The 19,307-nt window shown below is 66.4% G+C and overlaps 3 protein-coding genes across 6 annotated transcripts in view; 1 reads left to right on the forward strand and 2 right to left on the reverse strand.

Annotated features, from left to right (window-relative positions):
- Positions 1–1,214, reverse strand: part of SEZ6L2 (seizure related 6 homolog like 2) — a 25,569-nt gene extending 24,355 nt beyond the window's left edge. Inside the window, exon 1 of the mRNA XM_089778991.1 lies at positions 1,025–1,214. Within this exon, the coding sequence (XP_089635117.1) occupies positions 1,025–1,091 (67 nt within the window). The 5' untranslated portion in view covers positions 1,092–1,214. The remainder of the gene's footprint in view (positions 1–1,024) is intronic.
- Positions 1–11,732, forward strand: part of ASPHD1 (aspartate beta-hydroxylase domain containing 1) — a 22,378-nt gene extending 10,646 nt beyond the window's left edge. Inside the window, exons 1-3 of one of the 2 annotated variants that reach the window (XM_089779084.1) lie at positions 8,657–9,449; positions 9,574–9,687; positions 11,270–11,732. In XM_089779084.1, the coding sequence (XP_089635210.1) occupies positions 8,741–9,449; positions 9,574–9,687; positions 11,270–11,379 (933 nt within the window). In that variant the 5' untranslated portion in view covers positions 8,657–8,740 and the 3' untranslated portion in view covers positions 11,380–11,732. Of the gene's footprint in view, positions 1–8,656; positions 9,450–9,573; positions 9,688–11,269 lie in introns of those variants that run through there. The other variant, XR_016349766.1, reaches the window with a different exon arrangement.
- Positions 11,733–11,882: 150 nt separating this feature from the next.
- Positions 11,883–17,213, reverse strand: KCTD13 (potassium channel tetramerization domain containing 13). 3 transcript variants are annotated; one of them, XM_089779068.1, is made up of 7 exons: positions 17,069–17,213; positions 16,068–16,329; positions 15,612–15,781; positions 14,798–14,887; positions 14,570–14,622; positions 14,002–14,197; positions 11,883–13,401 (listed from the first exon to the last, which is right to left on the reverse strand). In XM_089779068.1, the coding sequence occupies exons 1-7, from the start codon at positions 17,117–17,119 to the stop codon at positions 13,162–13,164; spliced, it is 1,062 nt and encodes a 353-aa protein (XP_089635194.1). In that variant the 5' UTR covers positions 17,120–17,213; the 3' UTR covers positions 11,883–13,161. The 3 variants fall into 3 exon arrangements, with proteins under 3 accessions (XP_089635194.1, XP_089635193.1, XP_089635195.1); XM_089779067.1 differs by having other exon boundaries at positions 16,959–17,117; XM_089779069.1 differs by lacking the exon at positions 17,069–17,213 and adding an exon at positions 16,459–16,919.
- Positions 17,214–19,307: the final 2,094 nt, after the last annotated feature.

Raw genomic sequence — 19,307 nt, forward strand, 5'->3', positions numbered from 1 at the left:
GGGGGCCAGGGGGCGGAGTGGGGGCACCGGCGGGGCTGGGGGCAGGGCGGAGGTCGGGGTGGGGGCACCGGCGGGGCTGGGGGCAGGGCCGGGGGGCGAGGTGGGGGCACCGGCGGGGCTGGGCTGTGTCTGGTCCCACGTGCCCGGCTGGCACTGATGTGACGAGCGGGGCTGTGACAGCCGAAGGCCGCGGGGCGCAGGCGGGTGACAGGCCTGGGCAGCTGGTGGCCAGACGCTAATTGCTCTGAATGTGGCCGTTTAGAGGATGCGGCTCCGTGCCCGGCCCCGGCACCAAGGCACAGGGCAGCCCCCCCGCCCCCGCGCCAAGCAGGCCCTGGAGCCCATGACCCCGGGAAGGGGAGCTGGGAGTCCAGAGAAATTGCTGGGAAAGTGGGGGGCAAAGCGGCCGGCCGGGGGCTGGGCACCGGGGTTCATGCCCCAGGATTAAGGGCGTCAGACACACACCCCGTCCAGCCCCTGCTCCTAATGCCCTTGGGTCTCACGAGTGTGTCCGCTGTCAGCTCCCCCCCCCCCCGCCCAGAGCACCCCCCAGGGCCCCTCCCCCTGCCCACAGCACCCTCCGAGACCTCCCTCAGGGCCCCTCCCCCCGCCCAGAGCACCCCCCAGGGCCCCTCCCCCAGCCCAGAGCATCCCCCAGATCCTCCACTCCGGGCCCCTCCCCCCGCCCAGAGCACCCCCCAGACCCTCCACTCCGGGCCCCTCCCCCCGCCCAGAGCACCCTCCAGTCCCCGCTCAGGGCCCCTCCCCCCGCCCAGAGCACCCCTCAGGGCCCCTCCCCCCACCCACAGCATCCCCCCAGATCCTCCACTCCGGGCACCTCCCCCCGCCCAGAGCACCCCCCAGTCCTCCTTCAGGGCCCCTCCCCCGCCCAGCCAGCCCGGAGTGGGTCAGGGACCCAGCACCCCAAAGAGCCCCAGATGCCTGCTGCCTGCCTCCCCCGCCCCAGCACCCCCATTCCGCGCGCTCGCGGCCCCCGCCCCCCAATCCGGCCCCCGCCCCTCACCTGGCAGCCCAGGGACCCAGCCCAGCAGCAGCAGCAGGAGGGAGGCGACGCGCCCCCGGCAGCCCATGGCGGGTCCCTCAGCTCGGACCGCGGAGCCTTCGCTGGCGCGGGCTGCGGCGGTGCGGGAGCGGTGCGGGGCCGGGCCGGGTCTGCTGCAGCCTGCGCCGCCCTCCGGCTCTGCCCCCCCCCGCTCTGCGCACCCCGGCTCTGCCCCCCCCCGCTCTGCGCACCCCGGCTCTGCCCCCCCTCCCTCTGTTCCCCACGCCGGCTCTGCCCCCCCTCCGCTCTGTTCCCCACGCCGGCTCTGCCCCCCCCCCGCTCTGCGCACCCCGGCTCTGCCCCCCCTCCCTCTGTTCCCCACGCCGGCTCTGCCCCCCCCCGCTCTGCGCACCCCGGCTCTGCCCCCCCTCCCTCTGTTCCCCACGCCGGCTCTGCCCCCCCCCTCCGCTCTGCGCACCCCGGCTCTGCCCCCCCTCCCTCTGTTCCCCACGCCGGCTCTGCCCCCCCCCCGCTCTGCGCACCCCGGCTCTACCCCCCCTCTGCCTCCCGCTTTACCACCCTGTTGACCCCCGACTCTGCCCCTCCCCCCCACTAGGCGCAGATGGGGCGGGTGACGGCCCGGAGCTCGGTTCCCCGCCCTCGGCCCCGGAGTCCCCGCTCCCCCGGCCCCCTGCGCTCCCGGCCCGGAGCCCTCTGCGGCTGCAGGAGAAACGCGCCCCTGCCCGCAGCCCCGCTACTGCGGCTAATGCAGGGAGCCCCCCCCTCTAGGGGCACCCCCGGCCCGGCCCCCTGACCCTGCCCGGCCCCCCCCCCGCACTTAGCCCCCCCGCGGCATGGCCCGGTCCCCCTTGGCACTGCACCTGCCCTCCCCCCCCAGCCTGGCCCCTCCCGGCTCCCCCTGGAACCGCCCAGCCCCCCTGGCATGGCACAGCCCCCCCAGCACCAGCCGGCCCCCTTGGCCCTGCCCAGCCCCCCTTTGGCATAGGCCAGCCCCCTGGAAATGCCCATCCCCCTGTTGGAACCACCCAGCCCCCTGGCACTTCCCAGCTCATTTGGCACCTCCCAGACCCCTGCCAACCGGGTCACCACCCACCCCCCTCTGGCACCACCTGGCCCTCCCAGCTCTGCCTCCCCCCCCCCCCCCCGCACTGCTCCGCTCCCTGCCAAGAATGCACATGCTGCCTGCAGCAGGGCTGGCAAAACGCACCCCACACGTGGGCCTTGAGGGGGCCTGGGGCCCCTTTGCAGCTCCCGCCTCGGAGCAGCCCCAAGAACAGCCGCCCCGTCTCGCCTCTTGTCCCCTGCACCCCACCTGTCCCGTTCACACACCCCAAGGCCAGCCCCGTGCCCCAGGTGTCCTGTGATCTCTCAAGAGAGGGGTCCCTAATACCCCCCCCCCCAAGGCCTGGCCCTTGAGATCCCGCAAGTGACACCTCAAAGCCCTGCTGCCCCCCAACCCTGACCCCTCTGCCGGAGACATTTGGCTGGGGGGTCCCGGGATCCCTCCACCCTGGGCTACGTGGCTGGAGCATCTCTGGGCCACCCGGGTGAAGGACTTTGCCCTGTCCTGTCCCCAGCAGTCGCCGGCAGAGACCCATCTGGCCCCTGCATTGTTGGCAAACCACAGCCAACGCGCCGTCCACGGCCCAGGTCCACCAGCACTTGTTGGCCCCTAACTCCCCTGGACTTCACGAAGCCAAGGCTGGAGCACTACTGGGGTTCTCACCAGCCGCATGTGGCCAACTCCTCGTGCCCGTTCCGGGGGCCCGTCCGCCACTCGGTTTGGGGTGACTCCGTCCAATCCCTCCTGGATGGCCCTTGGCCCTCCACACAGCAGTTTGCATCCAGCACCAAGCTCATACTCACCCCCAGACCTGGGGCAGGCCGGGAGGCACGAGCGCCATGCTGAGGGCTGGCAAAACTCGGTGCCTCGCTGGGGGCATCTCCCCGGGGAAGATCCAGTTTGAGTCTGAAGCTTTTTTCCCCTCTCAATGTTATTTCCCGGCTGGTGGGACCATGATCTGGGGGATGTTCCACGTTCCCGGGCACAAGACATGGCGGGGGGGTAACCGAAGACGGTTTTGCATCTGGAGAACGCAGGGAACAGTGGCCCCTGCACCCGAGGCACCGACCTTCCAGCCAGCGTGTCTCCTGCGGGCATGGCTGGAAATCAGTACTTACCGGACACAATCGAAGCCTCCCCGCTTCGCGCAGCCTGGCTCCTGCCACCCGGGACAAGCGGTAGGAAGGGTCTACAGCTCTGTGGGGGCTGGACCTCCCCCATTAGGCAATTACCTTCATTTTCTGCCTCTTCCTTTGCTCCCAGTGCCCCTGCAGGGCCACAAACACACTCCCGTTCCGCGTACATGGGGCCAGGCAGTGAATTGGGCCAACTTGACCTTGCTGCATAAACCAAGCTGGAATAAAAGCAGGGGATTGTAGGTGCTTTACTTAATCCACTTCAGTTCACACCTCTAGACTATCTAGTGATGAAAAAACTGCATCGTGATTCACTGTTTACACTAGTAAACAAGAAAAGAAGTGCATCGATTTAAATATTTTTGACATCTGGCATGTAAATATCTTGCCACTCTAAGTACAACTGTGCCATGCAAACACCTGTTCTCACTGTCAGGTGACACTGTGCACAAGAAGCAGACAGCAAAATGTAAACACACCTGTTTGCCTGTACCATTGGCTGATCAGGGCATAGGACTGAGTGGACTTGGAGGCTCTTAAGTGCTGCAGTGATTTGTTTTAGAAAGCAGCAGTGATGAAAGGGGGGGAAAAATCCACACTTGTAAGTTGCCCTTCCATGATTGTGTTATGGTGCTTTTAAGAAGTGCATCACAAAATGCAACTTCTTTTGTTTCTCATTGTACAGTGGAACTATTTGTAACTGGAATCATAACATGGAGTGTGCACAGTACACGGTGTTCGGTCTCATAACTGCAACCAATATCTTTGAAAGTGTAGAAAAGCATCCAAACATATTTAATGGAAGTCCATCGGTTTTCCATTGTTCCTCAGTGCGACTAACATGGCAACTCATCGGGATTAATTTGTAGAGCTCATTGTGAGTTAACAGGGATTAATCAACAGCCTCAGTTCCTTGGGATTCATTTGCCTGGCTGGCCCCCTGCAGACTAGGCCCCAGCATAGTTTGACAATCGACTAGAATCACTTGAAGCAGTCCCAGAAGTAGCCGGCAAAGTTCCTCTGTGGGGTGACTGGTTAGAGTCACAGTTGCAAACACAAGCAGCAGCTCCAAGGCAGCAACCCCAAGAAGGGCGACCTCCCCTTTGTGCCAAGGGCAGAGGGTGCCAGATCCGGGAGGTTCCTGGACTTCTTGTAGAGCCGTGCTCCTCTGCCGTCCTGATGTAGGTCACATGTAGGCAAGTCTCGTTGCTTCCTCAAAGGTCGAATGCAGGGGCCAGACCCCTTGGCCAGCACAGAGCCAGTCTGGGGCCGCAGGTTGGAGCAGGCTTTGTCGTGGGCTCGGTAACGTTCCTGGGAGAGCTCGATTACTGGTTAGCACACCTGGCAGTTGGCCGGCCGGGCGGTATGAGATCGCGCCGGGCGTGCGTGGCGGGAAGTGGCTGAGGGAGGGCGCCCCTAGGGTGACCCGCCCTGGGTCTCTGACTTCACCAGTTCTCCTCCGGGAAGCCGTTTCCTTTGTGCCGCAAGGCTGATTCTGTGGCGTGGGCGGGCTCCTCAGAGCGAAGGGCAGAGCAGATCCCAATGCCGCCCAGCTGATTAGCAGAGTGCCCCCAGCACCCAGGGCCAGCAGCGTGTTTCTACAGGTGGTGCACACCTGCACATGCCTTGGTGCACGTGACAAAATGTATTCCGCACACAGCTGGAAAAGCTGAGGGGGGACATTGGCGAGGGGGCTGCTCTTTAGGGTCGGGCCCCTGCTAGAATTGCACCCAGTGGCCGGGAGGCGACAGGGTGTGATTTGCTCTTGGCAGCAAGCTGGGGAGCGTGGGAAGGTGTCTGGCTGTGGCCCAGCCCCCGGGGGAGCTGGGCACACTGAGGGCGCGTGGGCAGGCGGCAGGGCAGCGGGGAATGGGCTGGAGGAGCCCAGGCGAGCGAGCGCTCCGGATCGGTCCCCACAGGCACAAGGTGGCCGCGCTGCAGGGCCCTGCTGGGTGGGGGGGCCACAGAGCCCTTGCCAGGGCCCGGTTGAGCTGCTCTCCCAGTGGGGCGGGGCCGGCGTCCCCTCTCATCTGCTCCAGCCCTGTGCAGAATAAAGGTTGTTGTGCGCACCGAGGCGCATGCAGACGGGCACCCCAGTGCAAACACAGGCTGGCGCAGGGGCGTCGCTGATGGATCAGACTCCCCTGGGTGGCCACCACTTGCCAGCTCCCACGGAGCCCTGGCAGGGGCCAGGCCCCCCAGTAATGCTCCAGCCACTCTCAGGGCCTGAGCTCGGAAGTGGTCTGGGGGCGGAGAGGCAGGATGGATCGTCCCAGCCCATCAGACCAAACCTGCAGAGACGGGGCTGGGGGTGGCGATAGGGACCAGGGCATTGGGGACGAGTGCACAGGGATCTGGGGGGCTAGGAATGGAGGGGGTGGGGGAGTGCAGGGACCAGGGCATTGGGGACGAGTGCACAGGGATCTGGGGGGCTAGGAATGGAGGGGGTGGGGGAGTGCAGGGACCAGGGCATTGGGGACGAGTGCACAGGGATCTGGGGGTCTAGGAGCGGAGGGGGCGGGGGAGTGCAGGGACCAGGGCATTGGGGACGAGTGCACAGGGATCTGGGGGGCTAGGAGCGGAGGGGGCGGGGGAGTGCAGGGACCAGGGCATTGGGGACGAGTGCACAAGGATCTGGGGGTCTAGGAATGGAGGGGGCGGGGAGTGCAGGGACCAGGGCATTGGGGACGAGTGCACAGGGATCTGGGGGGCTAGGAGCGGAGGGGGCGGGGGAGTGCAGGGACCAGGGCATTGGGGACGAGTGCACAAGGATCTGGGGGTCTAGGAATGGAGGGGGCGGGGAGTGCAGGGACCAGGGCATTGGGGACGAGTGCACAGGGATCTGGGGGGCTAGGAGCGGAGGGGGCGGGGAGTGCAGGGACCAGGGCATTGGGGACGAGTGCACAAGGATCTGGGGGGCTAGGAGCGGAGGGGGCGGGGAGTGCAGGGACCAGGGCATTGGGGACGAGTGCACAAGGATCTGGGGGGCTAGGAGCGGAGGGGGCGGGGAGTGCAGGGACCAGGGCATTGGGGACGAGTGCACAGGGATCTGGGGGGCTAGGAATGGAGGGGGCGGGGAGTGCAGGGACCAGGGCATTGGGGACGAGTGCACAGGGATCTGGGGGTCTAGGAATGGAGGGGGCGGGGAGTGCAGGGACCAGGGCATTGGGGACGAGTGCACAAGGATCTGGGGGGCTAGGAGCGGAGGGGGCGGGGGAGTGCAGGGACCAGGGCATTGGGGACGAGTGCACAAGGATCTGGGGGGCTAGGAGCGGAGGGGGCGGGGAGTGCAGGGACCAGGGCATTGGGGACGAGTGCACAGGGATCTGGGGGTCTAGGAATGGAGGGGGCGGGGAGTGCAGGGACCAGGGCATTGGGGACGAGTGCACAGGGATCTGGGGGGCTAGGAATGGAGGGGGCGGGGAGTGCAGGGACCAGGGCATTGGGGACGAGTGCACAGGGATCTGGGGGGCTAGGAATGGAGGGGGCGGGGAGTGCAGGGACCAGGGCATTGGGGACGAGTGCACAGGGATCTGGGGGGCTAGGAGCGGAGGGGGCGGGGAGTGCAGGGACCAGGGCATTGGGGACGAGTGCACAGGGATCTGGGGGGCTAGGAGCGGAGGGGGCGGGGAGTGCAGGGACCAGGGCATTGGGGACGAGTGCACAGGGATCTGGGGGGCTAGGAGCGGAGGGGGCGGGGGAGTGCAGGGACCAGGGCATTGGGGACGAGTGCACAGGGATCTGGGGGGCTAGGAGCGGAGGGGGCGGGGAGTGCAGGGACCAGGGCATTGGGGACGAGTGCACAGGGATCTGGGGGGCTAGGAATGGAGGGGGCGGGGAGTGCAGGGACCAGGGCATTGGGGACGAGTGCACAGGGATCTGGGGGGCTAGGAGCGGAGGGGGCGGGGGAGTGCAGGGACCAGGGCATTGGGGACGAGTGCACAGGGATCTGGGGGGCTAGGAATGGAGGGGGCGGGGAGTGCAGGGACCAGGGCATTGGGGACGAGTGCACAGGGATCTGGGGGGCTAGGAGCGGAGGGGGCGGGGAGTGCAGGGACCAGGGCATTGGGGACGAGTGCACAGGGATCTGGGGGGCTAGGAGCGGAGGGGGCGGGGGAGTGCAGGGACCAGGGCATTGGGGACGAGTGCACAGGGATCTGGGGGGCTAGGAGCGGAGGGGGCGGGGGAGTGCAGGGACCAGGGCATTGGGGACGAGTGCACAGGGATCTGGGGGGCTAGGAGCGGAGGGGGCGGGGGAGTGCAGGGACCAGGAGAGGCTAGGAAATGAGGGGGTGGGGGGGCAGGGGCAGGGAGTAAGAGATGGGTGGGGGGTACAGGGGTAGGGGGTAGGAGATGAGGGGGTGCAGGGGCGGGAGCAGGGGGTAGGAGATGAGGGGCGGAGGGGTGCAGGCGCAGGGACAGTCAGATTAACGCGGGGGGGCGGTGCGGGGGGGGCGGCCCCGCTGTTTACGTCACTCCGTGCAGCGGGGGGGGGGGGGGGGAGCGGGCAGCGGTGGAAGGATCCAGCCGGAGCTGAAGCAGATTCAGCGGCAGCAGCATCCTCCGGCCGGGTCGGGAGCATCGGGGGAGGGGCAGGAGGCACCGAGGGGGGGGTGAGGAGGGGAGGGCAGGAGGCACCGAGGGGGGGGTGAGGAGGGGAGGGGCAGGAGGCACCGAGGGGGGGGTGAGGAGGGGAGGGGCAGGAGGCACCGAGGGGGGGGTGAGGAGGGGAGGGCAGGAGGCACCGAGGAGGGGGGCGAAGAGGGGAGGGGCAGGAGGCACCGAGGGGGGGGGGTGAGGAGGGGAGGGCAGGAGGCACCGAGGGGGGGGTGAGGAGGGGAGGGGCAGGAGGCACCGAGGGGGGGGTGAGGAGGGGAGGGGCAGGAGGCACCGAGGGGGGGGTGAGGAGGGGAGGGCAGGAGGCACCGAGGGGGGGGTGAGGAGGGGAGGGGCAGGAGGCACCGAGGGGGGGGTGAGGAGGGGAGGGCAGGAGGCACCGAGGGGGGGGTGAGGAGGGGAGGGGCAGGAGGCACCGAGGGGGGGGTGAGGAGGGGAGGGCAGGAGGCACCGAGGGGGGGTGAGGAGGGGAGGGGCAGGAGGCACCGAGGGGGGGGTGAGGAGGGGAGGGCAGGAGGCACCGAGGGGGGGTGAGGAGGGGAGGGGCAGGAGGCACCGAGGGGGGGGTGAGGAGGGGAGGGCAGGAGGCACCGAGGGGGGGTGAGGAGGGGAGGGGCAGGAGGCACCGAGGGGGGGGTGAGGAGGGGAGGGGCAGGAGGCACCGAGGGGGGGGTGAGGAGGGGAGGGCAGGAGGCACCGAGGGGGGGGTGAGGAGGGGAGGGCAGGAGGCACCGAGGGGGGGTGAGGAGGGGAGGGGCAGGAGGCACCGAGGGGGGGTGAGGAGGGGAGGGCAGGAGGCACCGAGGGGGGGTGAGGAGGGGAGGGGCAGGAGGCACCGAGGGGGGGGTGAGGAGGGGAGGGCAGGAGGCACTGAGCAGGGGGGCGAGGAGAGGAGGGGCCATGCCAGGCTCCGGGGCACTGGATGGGTTTTTCTCTTCCCTGCTGCCAGCTGCGCCCCCGTGGCGCCCCGGCCCCGAGCCGGCCCTGGCGCTCCTGGCCTGGCTGGCCCTGCTCTTCGTCTGGTACTGCTACCGGGTGGGCAGCGAGCAGCCGCCGGCGGTGCCGCCAGGGGGGCCGGCAGGTGGGGGGCACCCAGCCCCCAGCCTGCCCCCTGGGGACGGGCGCCTGCCCCGCAGCCTGCGGGCCTACGCCAAGCGCTACTCCTGGGCGGGCATGGGGCGGCTGCACAAGGCCCTGCGGGAGCAGCCGGGGCCGCGCCCGAGCCAGCGCCCGGCCATCCAGAGCCCCCGCGTCTTCCACCTGCCGGAGCTGCCCTCGGCCCCCTTCTTCCCGCGAGACGCCCAGCGCCACGACGTGGAGCTGCTGGAACGCGCCTGCCCGGCCCTGCGGCTCGAGTACCAGGGCGTGGCCGGGAGCACCCAGCGGGGCTGGACGCCCGGGCCCTGCCAGCGCTTCTACCTCTACCGCCAGGGCGTGTGCCAGCCCCCCAACTGCCGCGCCTGCCCCCGCACCTACCGCGCCCTGGCCGCCCTGCGCACCTTCATGGGCGCCAACCGCTTCGGCAGCGCCTGCTTCAGCAGCCTGCCCCCCGGCACCGGCCTGCCCCCGCGCTACGGGCCCGCCAACGTCCGGCTGCGCTGCCACCTGGGTACGGGACGGGGTGGGAAATGGGGCTGCCCCTTCCAGAGGGCCCAGCTCTAACCCAGCCCCAGGCTGGGGCCTGCGACTGGCTCGGAGGATGCAGAACCAACGTGGGCCCGTTCCCATTGCAGGGCTGAAGGTGCCCCCAGGCTGTGAGCTGGTGGTGGGGGGCGAGCCCCAGTGCTGGTCGGAGGGACACTGCCTCCTGCTGGACGACTCCTTCCTGCACACGACCTCCCATAATGGTAAGAGAATGGCTGGAGGGAGCGGCACTGGTGGAGGTGGGGGGAGTCCAGGGCAGAGGGCAAGGGCTGCGGGGCAGGACTGGCCCGGCAGGGGCTGTGGGGTGGGAGTGAGGGGCACCGGCAGGACTAGGGGGGCAGGGCTGGCCCAGCAGGGGCTGTGGGGCGGGAGTGGGGGGCACCGGCAGGACTGGGGGGGCAGGGTTGGCCCAGCAGGGGCTGTGGGGTGGGAGTGAGGAGCACCAGCAGGGCTGGGGGCAGGGCTGGCCTGGAGAGGGGCTGTGGGGCGGGAGTGGGGGGCACCGGCAGGGCTGGGGGCAGGGCTGGCCTGGAGAGGGGCTGAGGGGCGGGAGTGGGGGGCACCGGCAGGGCTGGAGGACAGGGCTGGGCGGTGGCACTGGCCTGGGCCAGCAGGGCTGGAGTAAGGCTGTTAAGGACTAGTCGACAAGTCAATCCCCACCCCACCCCCATTTGAGGCAGCGAAGCTGGGGGAAGAGAGGGTGCTTCGAAGCAGCAGGGCTGCACAGAGGCCGTACCCGGGCTCCACGCGGCGCTGCCCCTTTGAAATGCCGGGGCGGCACCACACAGCTGATCCCGGGCTCCAGCGCGGTATTTCAAAGCGCCAGGACCGGCCCAAGAGTTTGCGGGGCCCAAGGCGGCATGGCGTGGTTGGCTGCATCGTGTCACGTGGTCCGCGTGGCTGGGCGGCTCCCAGCCAGGCGCCAGGCAGCACGGGGCCCAAGGCAACTGCTTGCTCTCCTTGCCCTGAGACCGGGCCTGCTAAGCGCACAGAGGCCCGGGCTCTGCAAGCCATTTCAAAGCCTCAGTGCAGCATGGAGCCCGGAGCTGGCAGGCTCCATGTGGGCACTTCCGCCTTGAAACGCACAAGAGCCCTCGCTGGGGACTCTTGTACATTTCAAAGGCGGCGCCCAGCTGCAGCCCGGGGCCAGCTGGAAGTCCCCTGGCTCTGGACTCCACTCGGGGGCTTCTGCTCTGAAATTCACAACCACCCTTGGGGCTCTTGAGCATTTCAAAGGGTAAGTGCCCTTGTGCAGCCTGGCGTCAGCAGGACGCCCCCTGGGCCCGGGCTGCATGCGGAGCTCCACCTCCTCCTCTGAAACGTACAAGCCCAGGGGACCCGTGTACACTTCAGAGGAGGAATGAGGACATGCCCATCGACTAGTCCATGGAAATTCCAGCCACTACTCAACTGGTAAATTACTCCTTAGTCAATCTCCTTTGGCTGGCAGAGCCCAGGGCTGGGCCGCCAGGGGCTGTGGGTCGGGAGTGAGGGGCACCAGCAGAGCTGGGGGCAGGGAGGGTCTGGGTTGGCAGGGGCTGTGGGATGAGAATGAGGGGCACAGCAGGGCTGGGGGCAGGGCTGGACGGGCAGGGAGTGAGGGGCACAGCAGGGCTGGGGGCAGGGCTGGACGGGCAGGGAGTGAGGGGCACAGCAGGGCTGGACGGGCAGGGAGTACGGGTCGGGAGTGAGGGGCACAGCAGGGCTGGGGGAGCCTAGGGCTAGGGTGCCAGGGGGACGGTTGCTGGGCGTGGGAAGCACCTCTGAGCCTGGCATCTCTTGCAGGCTCCCCCGAGGACGGGCCCTGTGTGCTGTTCATCGTGGATCTGTGGCACCCCAACGTGGCTGGGGCTGAACGCCAGGCACTGGATTACATCTTTGCCCCTAGCCCATAGAGCTGGGCTAGGTGGCAGATCCATGGCGGGTCTGTGCCTACAGGACAGATGGGCAGGGCTGGAGCCAGACCCATCCCCAGCGTCTTCTGCAGCTCGTGCCTTGCCAGCCCCACTGAATTGTTCCTAACAGCCCTGGGCACTGCTGGCTCCCATCCAGCCCTGAGCAGGGCCCCACATGGCTCGTGCGTCCCAGTCTTAGCCCCTGATGTGTCCAGCTTTCTTGGTCCCCTGTTGTTTGAACCCGAACGCTGCAAGGCCCCGAGCCCTGGTTAAAACACTCTGCGCCTGCCGTGTCAGTGCGTAGCACGGCTCTACAGCCCCCACCCGCCCAAGAGCCAGGCCTGGCGGCTGGGCACTGCCCGGCTCTCCCAAATTAGCCAGAAATGGAGCCCAGGATGTGCCTGGCGGTGCTGCCTCCCATCCAGCCCCAGGGCGGGGACACAGGGCTGTTCCCACCTGGCCCCGAGAGCTCCCGCGGGGGGCGCCACAACCAAGAGAGGACGTCTCCCAGGAACCTTTATTACAATAATTTAATAGAAAAGCAAAAACCTCGTTACAATAAATAATTCCAACCTGACAAACAAGAATGGAGACCGTGGGGGGCAGGCGAGGGGGGGCCCTGGGAGCCCGACCCCTTTGTCCCACTACGGTTTCTACGGGGTGGGGGGGGAGAGAGGTTTGGAACGACCCAGTTGGGGGGAGGAGCAGGGGCAGCCCATTGTATTTTTATGGGGCTTGATGTTTGGAACATCCTATTCTCTTTGGAGCATCCCATTCTACTCTGTAAGGGAAGGGGACTGGAACATGCCATTTTACTGGCAGGTTGGAATGTTCCATTTTATTTTGAGAGGATGGGGCTTGGAGCACCCCACTGTATTTATTTGGAGGCATGGTGGAACATCCCATTGTAGCTTGTACCCAATTAGATTGGTTGATTTAAAGGTTACTGAGGGGAGGGGTCTGTGCCTCCCATTTTATTGGGAGGTTGGATCAAAAATGGAATATTCCATTGTATTTGACCAAGGGGAGAAGAGAATGGTGCAAATTGTGTTTTTCTGAGGAAGGGGAGGGAGGGGGGTGCTGTAGGCTGGCACATACCATAAGGAGCATGGAGGGAGGTGAATCTATTTAAAGGACAGTAGCAGGGTTGTACCACGTAACAAACAGGGGCCAGACTAGAGAAGGGACGTGAAATCTGGTAGGCTGGAACGTACCAAGGACAGTTCTGAGGCTAGTACTTGGGGGTCACTCCCCTAGCCCCAGAAACAAAGGGAAGGGGACAGGTAGCAAAACTCCTGCAGTGGCCCCTGCTGCAAGAGGCCAGGACTGGACTAGCCCAGCCCACAGTTCCACTCAGCCAGAACCCCCATCAGCCAGCACTGGCCTCTCAGCCCCAGGATCCCGGCCTGACCTGCAGTGCCGGGCTGAGCTATGACACAGGTATCTAGGCTGGCTGAACAGACTCCACACACCCACAGAAGGAACCAGGCTTGTTAAACATGAATGTTGGTACCTAGATGATTAGAAGCAGGAGGGACCCCTCCCAGGAACTGCCTCCTACCTCCCTGTGCAGTGCAGGGGGTTACCCAGGTCTCTACCGCAGAGCTGGCAAACCTGAGAAGGGGTCAAGGATCAGAGCTCCCAAAGAGTGGACGGGGTCAAGGGAGAACCCAGAAAGGTCAAGAGTCAGAGGTCAAAAGATAAAAACGTGACAGGTCAGAGAGGCAGCAGGGGGCACCTCCACCGTTTGGCACCTGGACGAGGCTGCAGGGGCGGAGAGGCTCAGTCCTTGAACACGGCTTGGTGGCCATGGGGGCGCTCGTCATGCATGATGTGGCGCCGAACGTGGATGCGCCGGACCCGGTGCTCCCGCCCATCCTCCTCGTCTGCCCGGTGGGAGCCGCCCCCGCCTCCAGCCGCCCCACCCGTAGCTTCCAAGAGCGCCTTGTCGGGGACCCGCGGTGTCTCGTAGATCAGGATGTTCAGTGTCTCCTCAAAGATCCGCGCCTCAGGGAACTCCACCTGTGGGGGGTCAGAGGTCAGGCTCGGGTCAGGGGCGGGGCTTCCTCACAAGCCACTCCCCCACAGCCTCAAAGTGTGCATGAGGCTTTGGAAGTTACCAAACCTCAGGGTAGGTGGGGAGAGAAAAGTCATATGTTGTCTTGGAATATCCCAAGTGTAACGTTGAAAAGGGCAGGAGAAATGGGCTGTCTATGGAACATACCAAGAAAAACCCACAGGCAAAGGGGAACCATCTGGCGACATTAGACTGTACCAAGTGCCCAGGTGACCACGCACATGCCTTGGATGACACCAAGTTTGATTAGGAGGAGAGGGGGGCGGTACTCACATTGTGTTGGCCCATACCAAGTGCACATGTCACTTGAGAAGAAGGGGCTGCTCAGGTGCCGTTGGATCATACCAAATATGAAGGTGACAAGGGGTGCTGGACCACACCAAGAGTCCTTGTGCTAGCAGAGAGGGGCCACCCACATTTCCTAGGAACATACCATGTGCTAACATTATAAGAGAGATTCACCTACATCCTCGGAACAGACCAGTGTGCTAGGAAGGGAGGGAATTTTCTCATGGAATGTACCAAGTGAAAGGGCCCATGGATACCTTGGTCTGCTTCTTCTCGGTGGCGTAGACGATGGACGTGCAGCAGACCTCGGCGATCTTGCGCCCCTGCCCGTAGAAGGACCAGCAGCAGATCTCGTCCCCCAGCACGTCCTTGATGAACAGGACCCGCCCATTGAAGCGCAGTGCCAGCTTGTCAAACAGCTCAATGTTCTTCAGCAGGTTGTCGTCCGAGTTACTGTGGGTAAGAAACCCCATAGGTGGGGGCTCCTGGCTCCTCCAGCCCAGCAGGGCAAAGCCTGGCCAATGGGGCACGTGGGGTTTTCGGCTCCTTCAGCTCAGCAGGGAGTGCTATGGGGCAGGACAGAGTGCTGACTGTGGGGGAGCTCTTGGTTACTCCAGCCCCAGTTCTCCCAGCAGGGGGCGCTGTGGGGAGGGGGCAGGCCCCTGTCGGGGGGGGGGGGGGGGGGAAACCACAGGGAGGAATATCCCAGGTACTCCAGTAAGGAGGAGGTAGAGTAATGGTGGGAGGCGGGGCTCCCAGCTACTCCAGTCCCAGCCTCTCCCAGCAGGCAGCGCTGTGGGCAGCAGGCCAGGAGCACTGGATTACCTGGTATACGAATACTTGTTGTTACTTCTGTTATGCAACAATTTCACCACTGGCTGGAAAAAAGCCGTGAGAGACAGGAGATGAGGCTGGATTCGTAGGAGCCACTCAACATAACTTAGCAGCAAAGGGGAGGGAGGAGGCAGAGAAGGGGGTATAAGTGCAGGTGATGGCTCTGGGGGCTGGGACTCTGGACAGGCCTGTGAGGGGGTCCCCACCCGCCCATCTCACCTTGGAGCAGCTGGAGATGAGTTGCTGCTCCTCCTTGGGGGATGTCACCATGGGGATGAGACACAGGGGGTCACAAACATCACTCTTTTGCTAGGAAGAGCAAAGATCAGCAGGTTACTGCAGACTCCTGGAACCCACAACCCCCTTAGTGCCCTGTTCCCAGGTAGCCCTGCAGACACAGCAGGAGAATCCCAGAGCCCTCTATGCCCCACCCCCGGTTATTAGGGATGTTAAATATTGGTTAATTGAGTAGCTGAGTAACCTCATGAATTCTTATCGGTTACTCGACTATTTGATAATCCCTGGGGGTGAGGCTGGCAGCCAGTGCGCTCCAGCACCAGTCCTGAGGCAGCACTGCAGGGTGTCTCTGTATCAGGAGCGGCAGTGGGGGGTGCCAGGCAGGAGCTGGTCTGCAAGGGGAGCCAGTTTGAAAACCAGCCCCCCTCGCGGATGGGCTGCCTGTTGCCCCACGCTGCTGCCTCTGATACAGCAGCATGTGGGGTGGCAGCAGCCCCTGTCGGGGGAGGGGCTGAGCCCCTGGATCTGGTGCAAGCCAGAACTGAGCTGGGCTGCCTGCCCGCCTGGCTCCTAATACACTTTAATGCAGAGCCACAGCAGGGACAGGTCTCGGAACTGGCGGAAGAGCCGGGCTGCTGGCCACCCTGTTAAAAACGGTACTGGTGGGGGAGGGGAGAATGCGTGTAGTCTGTAGCATTAACCAACAAGCTTTTGCTTATTGGTTAATCAACTAAACTCTATTACATCCCTACCAGATAACCCCATTTCAGTCCAAGAGCAGGCGGGGGGTCCCTACCTGCAGGGCGAGCTGGCAATCCTCCACCAGCCCCTGGATGAGGTAGTACCGTGCCTCACACAGCACCTCCTCCAGCTCCCGCTGCGACTCGGGCAGGGAGACCGTGCCGTCCCGCAGGTAGTTGAGGATAGTGCCAAAGTGACGCCCGCTGCGGTCGATAAGGATCCAACCTGAGGAGACAAACAGACAAAAGGATGTAGGACATCTCTCAGCAGGGGGTGCTGTGCAGGATGGGGCACTGGCTGGGGAGGATGCTCCCGACTACTCCAACCATGCCCTCTCCCAGCAGGGGGCGCTGTGGGACGGTAGCAGGGCACCGCCTGTGGGAGGGCTCCTGGTTACTCCAGTCACAGCCTTGCCCAGCAGAGGGCAAGGTAGGGAGGCGGGGGAGAGCACTCAGCTACTCCAGCCCTGGCATCCCCCGGCAGGGAGCGCTGTGGGAAGTGGAGCAGGTACCTTCGCTGTCAGTGAGCACCTCCATTCTACCGCTGAACATGGCCTTGAGCATAGTGTCCTGCTTGGTGAGAGTCTGCACCGTGGTGTAGTGAAGGGACCCGCCCACGTTCAACTTGACATACTTGCTGCTGGGGTTCAGAGGTTTTAGGTCGAAGGTCACCCCCTCTGCTCCCCCTGTGGGCTGGTGGTGCGTGGGCACCACAGGAGCGCAGGCCTCAGGGGCCAGGAGCGGGGCTGTCGTGGCCTCAGCCGACATCTCCACCTGCAGCAGAGAGGAAAAGAGGAAGGGGGATGAATCAGGGTCCTCTCCCCATTAATGCTCCTATGTCCGGCTTAGCTCACGTGGCAGCTGTCTTGACCTCGGTTAGGCCATGTCTACACTAGCACTTACTCTTGTCGCTCAAGGGTGTGAAACCACCCAGCAGATCCGGAGTGACAGAAGTTCTGTCGTCACAGGCATGCGGGTACCCAGCGCTAAGCTGGCAGCGGGCACGCTGCCCAGAAACCGGGACTGCTGCTGGATGAGCCGCTGCTGTGTCGCTGGCAGAGCTCTCCCCCATCCGCCTCATGCGGCTCCACGCGCTGCGCTGCGCGGCCACGGATCAGCTGTGCTGCCTGCCATGGAGACGTGGCCTCTCCGCAGTGCCCCCTGCCCGGACCCTCTCAGCGCCCCTGGCCCAGGGGTCGGGAGCCACTGACCCACAGGAAACCTGGGGGCTGCCCCAAGGGAGAAGACACGTGGCCTGCCCGGAGGCAGAGACTCGCCAGAGCCAAGGGGCCTGGGCTCCCGGGCCTGACCCGCCACACCCCGGGGTGCAGGCAAGAGGGGAGGGCTAGACCGTGCCCCGCCCCCCTCCTGCCCCCGCCCCGCCCCGCCCCCCAGCCTCTCACCTGCGCCGCGCGCCCCACGAGATGGGTGGAGCGACTCCCGGCCCCGCCCCGCCCCGCCCCGCCGATCGCTCCAGGCCCCGCGCTCCGCGCCGCCCGCCCGGCACATTCACCCTGGCCCCGCCACGTGATCCTCCGCCGACCCGGAACCCCCACCCCTGCATCACATGACCGCCCCGCGCCAGCCCAGAATGCGGCCACGTGACCGACCCGCCCAACCCAGCCTCCCGTCACGTGACCGCACGCTGTCAGCCCGCTTCGGCCCCGCCCCTTCTGCGCCAAGATGGGCACGTGACTCGGCCCTTTTCCCCGCCGGCCGCCGTCACGTGGCCACGGGCCCTCCCCCTCTGCGCGCTCTGGCAACCTGGGTGGCTCGTGTCGGCAGCCACGTGCCATTGGGCAGCAGCGCCCCCCCCCCGCGCTGTGTGCGCCTCTGCCCCCCCCCGCCCGGCCCCTCCCCCCCGCGCTGTGTGCGCCTCTGCCCCCCCCGCCCGACCCCCCCCCGCGCTGTGTGCGCCTCTGCCCCCCCCCCGCCCGACCCCCCCCCCCGCGCTGTGTGCGCCTCTGCCCCCCCCTCGTGCGCCCCCCCGCGCTGTGTGCGCCTCTGCCCCCCCCTCGTGCGCCCCCCCCGCGCTGTGTGCGCCTCTGCCCCCCCCCCGCCCGGCCCCTCCCCCCCGCGCTGTGTGCGCCTCTGCCCCCCTCGTGCGCCCCCCCCCCCGCGCTGTGTGCGCCTCTGCCCCCCCCGCCCGGCCCCTCCCCCCAGCGCTGTGTGCGCCCCTCCCCCCAGCGCTGTGTGCGCCTCTGCCCCCCCCCCGCCCGGCCCCTCCCCCCCGCGCTGTGTGCGCCTCTGCCCCCCCCCCGCCCGGCCCCTCCCCCCCGCGCTGTGTGCGCCTCTGCCCCCCCCGCCCGGCCCCTCCCCCCAGCGCTGTGTGCGCCTCTGCCCCCCTCCTCGCGCGCCCCCCCCCGCGCTGTGTGCGCCTCTGCCCCCCCCGCCCGGCCCCCCCCCGCGCTGTGTGCGCCTCTGCCCCCCCCCCGCCCCCGCCCCTCCCCCCCCCGCGCTGTGTGCGCCTCTGCCCCCCACCGCCCAACCCCTCCCCCCAGTGCTGTGTGCGCCTCTGCCCCCCACCGCCCAGCCCCTCCCCACCAGTGCTGTGTGCGCCTGTGCCCCCCACCGCCCAGCCCCCTCCCCCCAGCGCTGTGTGTGCCTCTGCCCCCCCGCCCAGCCCCTTCCCTCCAGCACTGTGTGTGCCTCTGCCCCCCCCCCCCGCCCAGCCCCCTCCCCCCAGCGCTGTGTGCGCCTTTGCCCCCCCGCCCAGCCTCTCCCCCCAGCGCTGTGTGCGCCTCTGCCCCCCACCGCCCAGCCTCTCCCCCCAGCGCTGTGTGCGCCTCTGCCCCCCACCGCCCAGCCTCTCCCCCCAGCGCTGTGTGCGCCTTTGCCCCCCACCGCCCAGCCTCTCCCCCCAGCGCTGTGTGCGCCTCTGCCCCCCACCGCCCAGCCTCTCCCCCCAGCGCTGTGTGCGCCTCTGCCCCTTACTGCCCTCCCGCTCCCCCACAGCGCTGTGTGCGCCTCTCTCCCCCACCAGTATCACTGTCCCGACACCTAACTTCACGGGGAGAGAGGCCGGGCCGGCCAGAGGAAATGCAGGGAGAGTCGCCGGCCTGGCTAGAGGAGAGACGCAGGGAGAGATGCCAGCCCGGCCGGACCAGAGACGCAGGGAGAGACGCCGGCCCGGCCTGTGGAGAGGCACAGAGACACCCGGAGAGATGCCGGCTGATGAGAGCCTGTCGCGGGTCAGGTTCCTACCTACACACAGTCCCCCCTACCCAGCACAGCAAGTTACAGCCTGTGAAGTGCCCTTGGGAACTAGGGACCTGAAAGCCCCAAGAACCAGTTCACCGGTTAAACGCTAGGTTCGCCAAACATTTAACTGGTGAACCAACTAAACGGGGAACCTGTTCCTACTCCCGCTTGGGACTAGCTGCCGGCTCCTGGCCGGACTCCCAGCTGACAGCCACCGGTGCTGTCTGGTCCAGCAACATCCAGGGGCCTGCCGGACTATGGGTGTTGCTGGAAAAGACAGGTTCAACATGTAGTGCTTAACTCACATGTCTGTGTAACCCACTGGTGAGTGCATGGGTGACAGGTGAAAGCCCAGCTGGGGAAGGCAAAATCTAGCCCCGCCCCTGCTGCCTTAGGCCCTGCCCCTGGAGCCAAGCCCTGCCTGATCCTTCCTGGCCACATGGAGAGGCAGGGCTGCTGTCCTGCACCACCAGCCCGGCCCTCCCCTTTAATCCCCTTGACATCTGTTGGGAGGCCAATACAGCAGGACACAGGCAATCCAGGAAGGTTTT

The sequence above is a fragment of the Pelodiscus sinensis genome, chromosome 5, assembly GCF_052426305.1.
Source record: "Pelodiscus sinensis isolate ZL-2025 chromosome 5, ASM5242630v1, whole genome shotgun sequence".
NCBI classification, from domain to species: Eukaryota; Metazoa; Chordata; order Testudines; family Trionychidae; genus Pelodiscus; species Pelodiscus sinensis.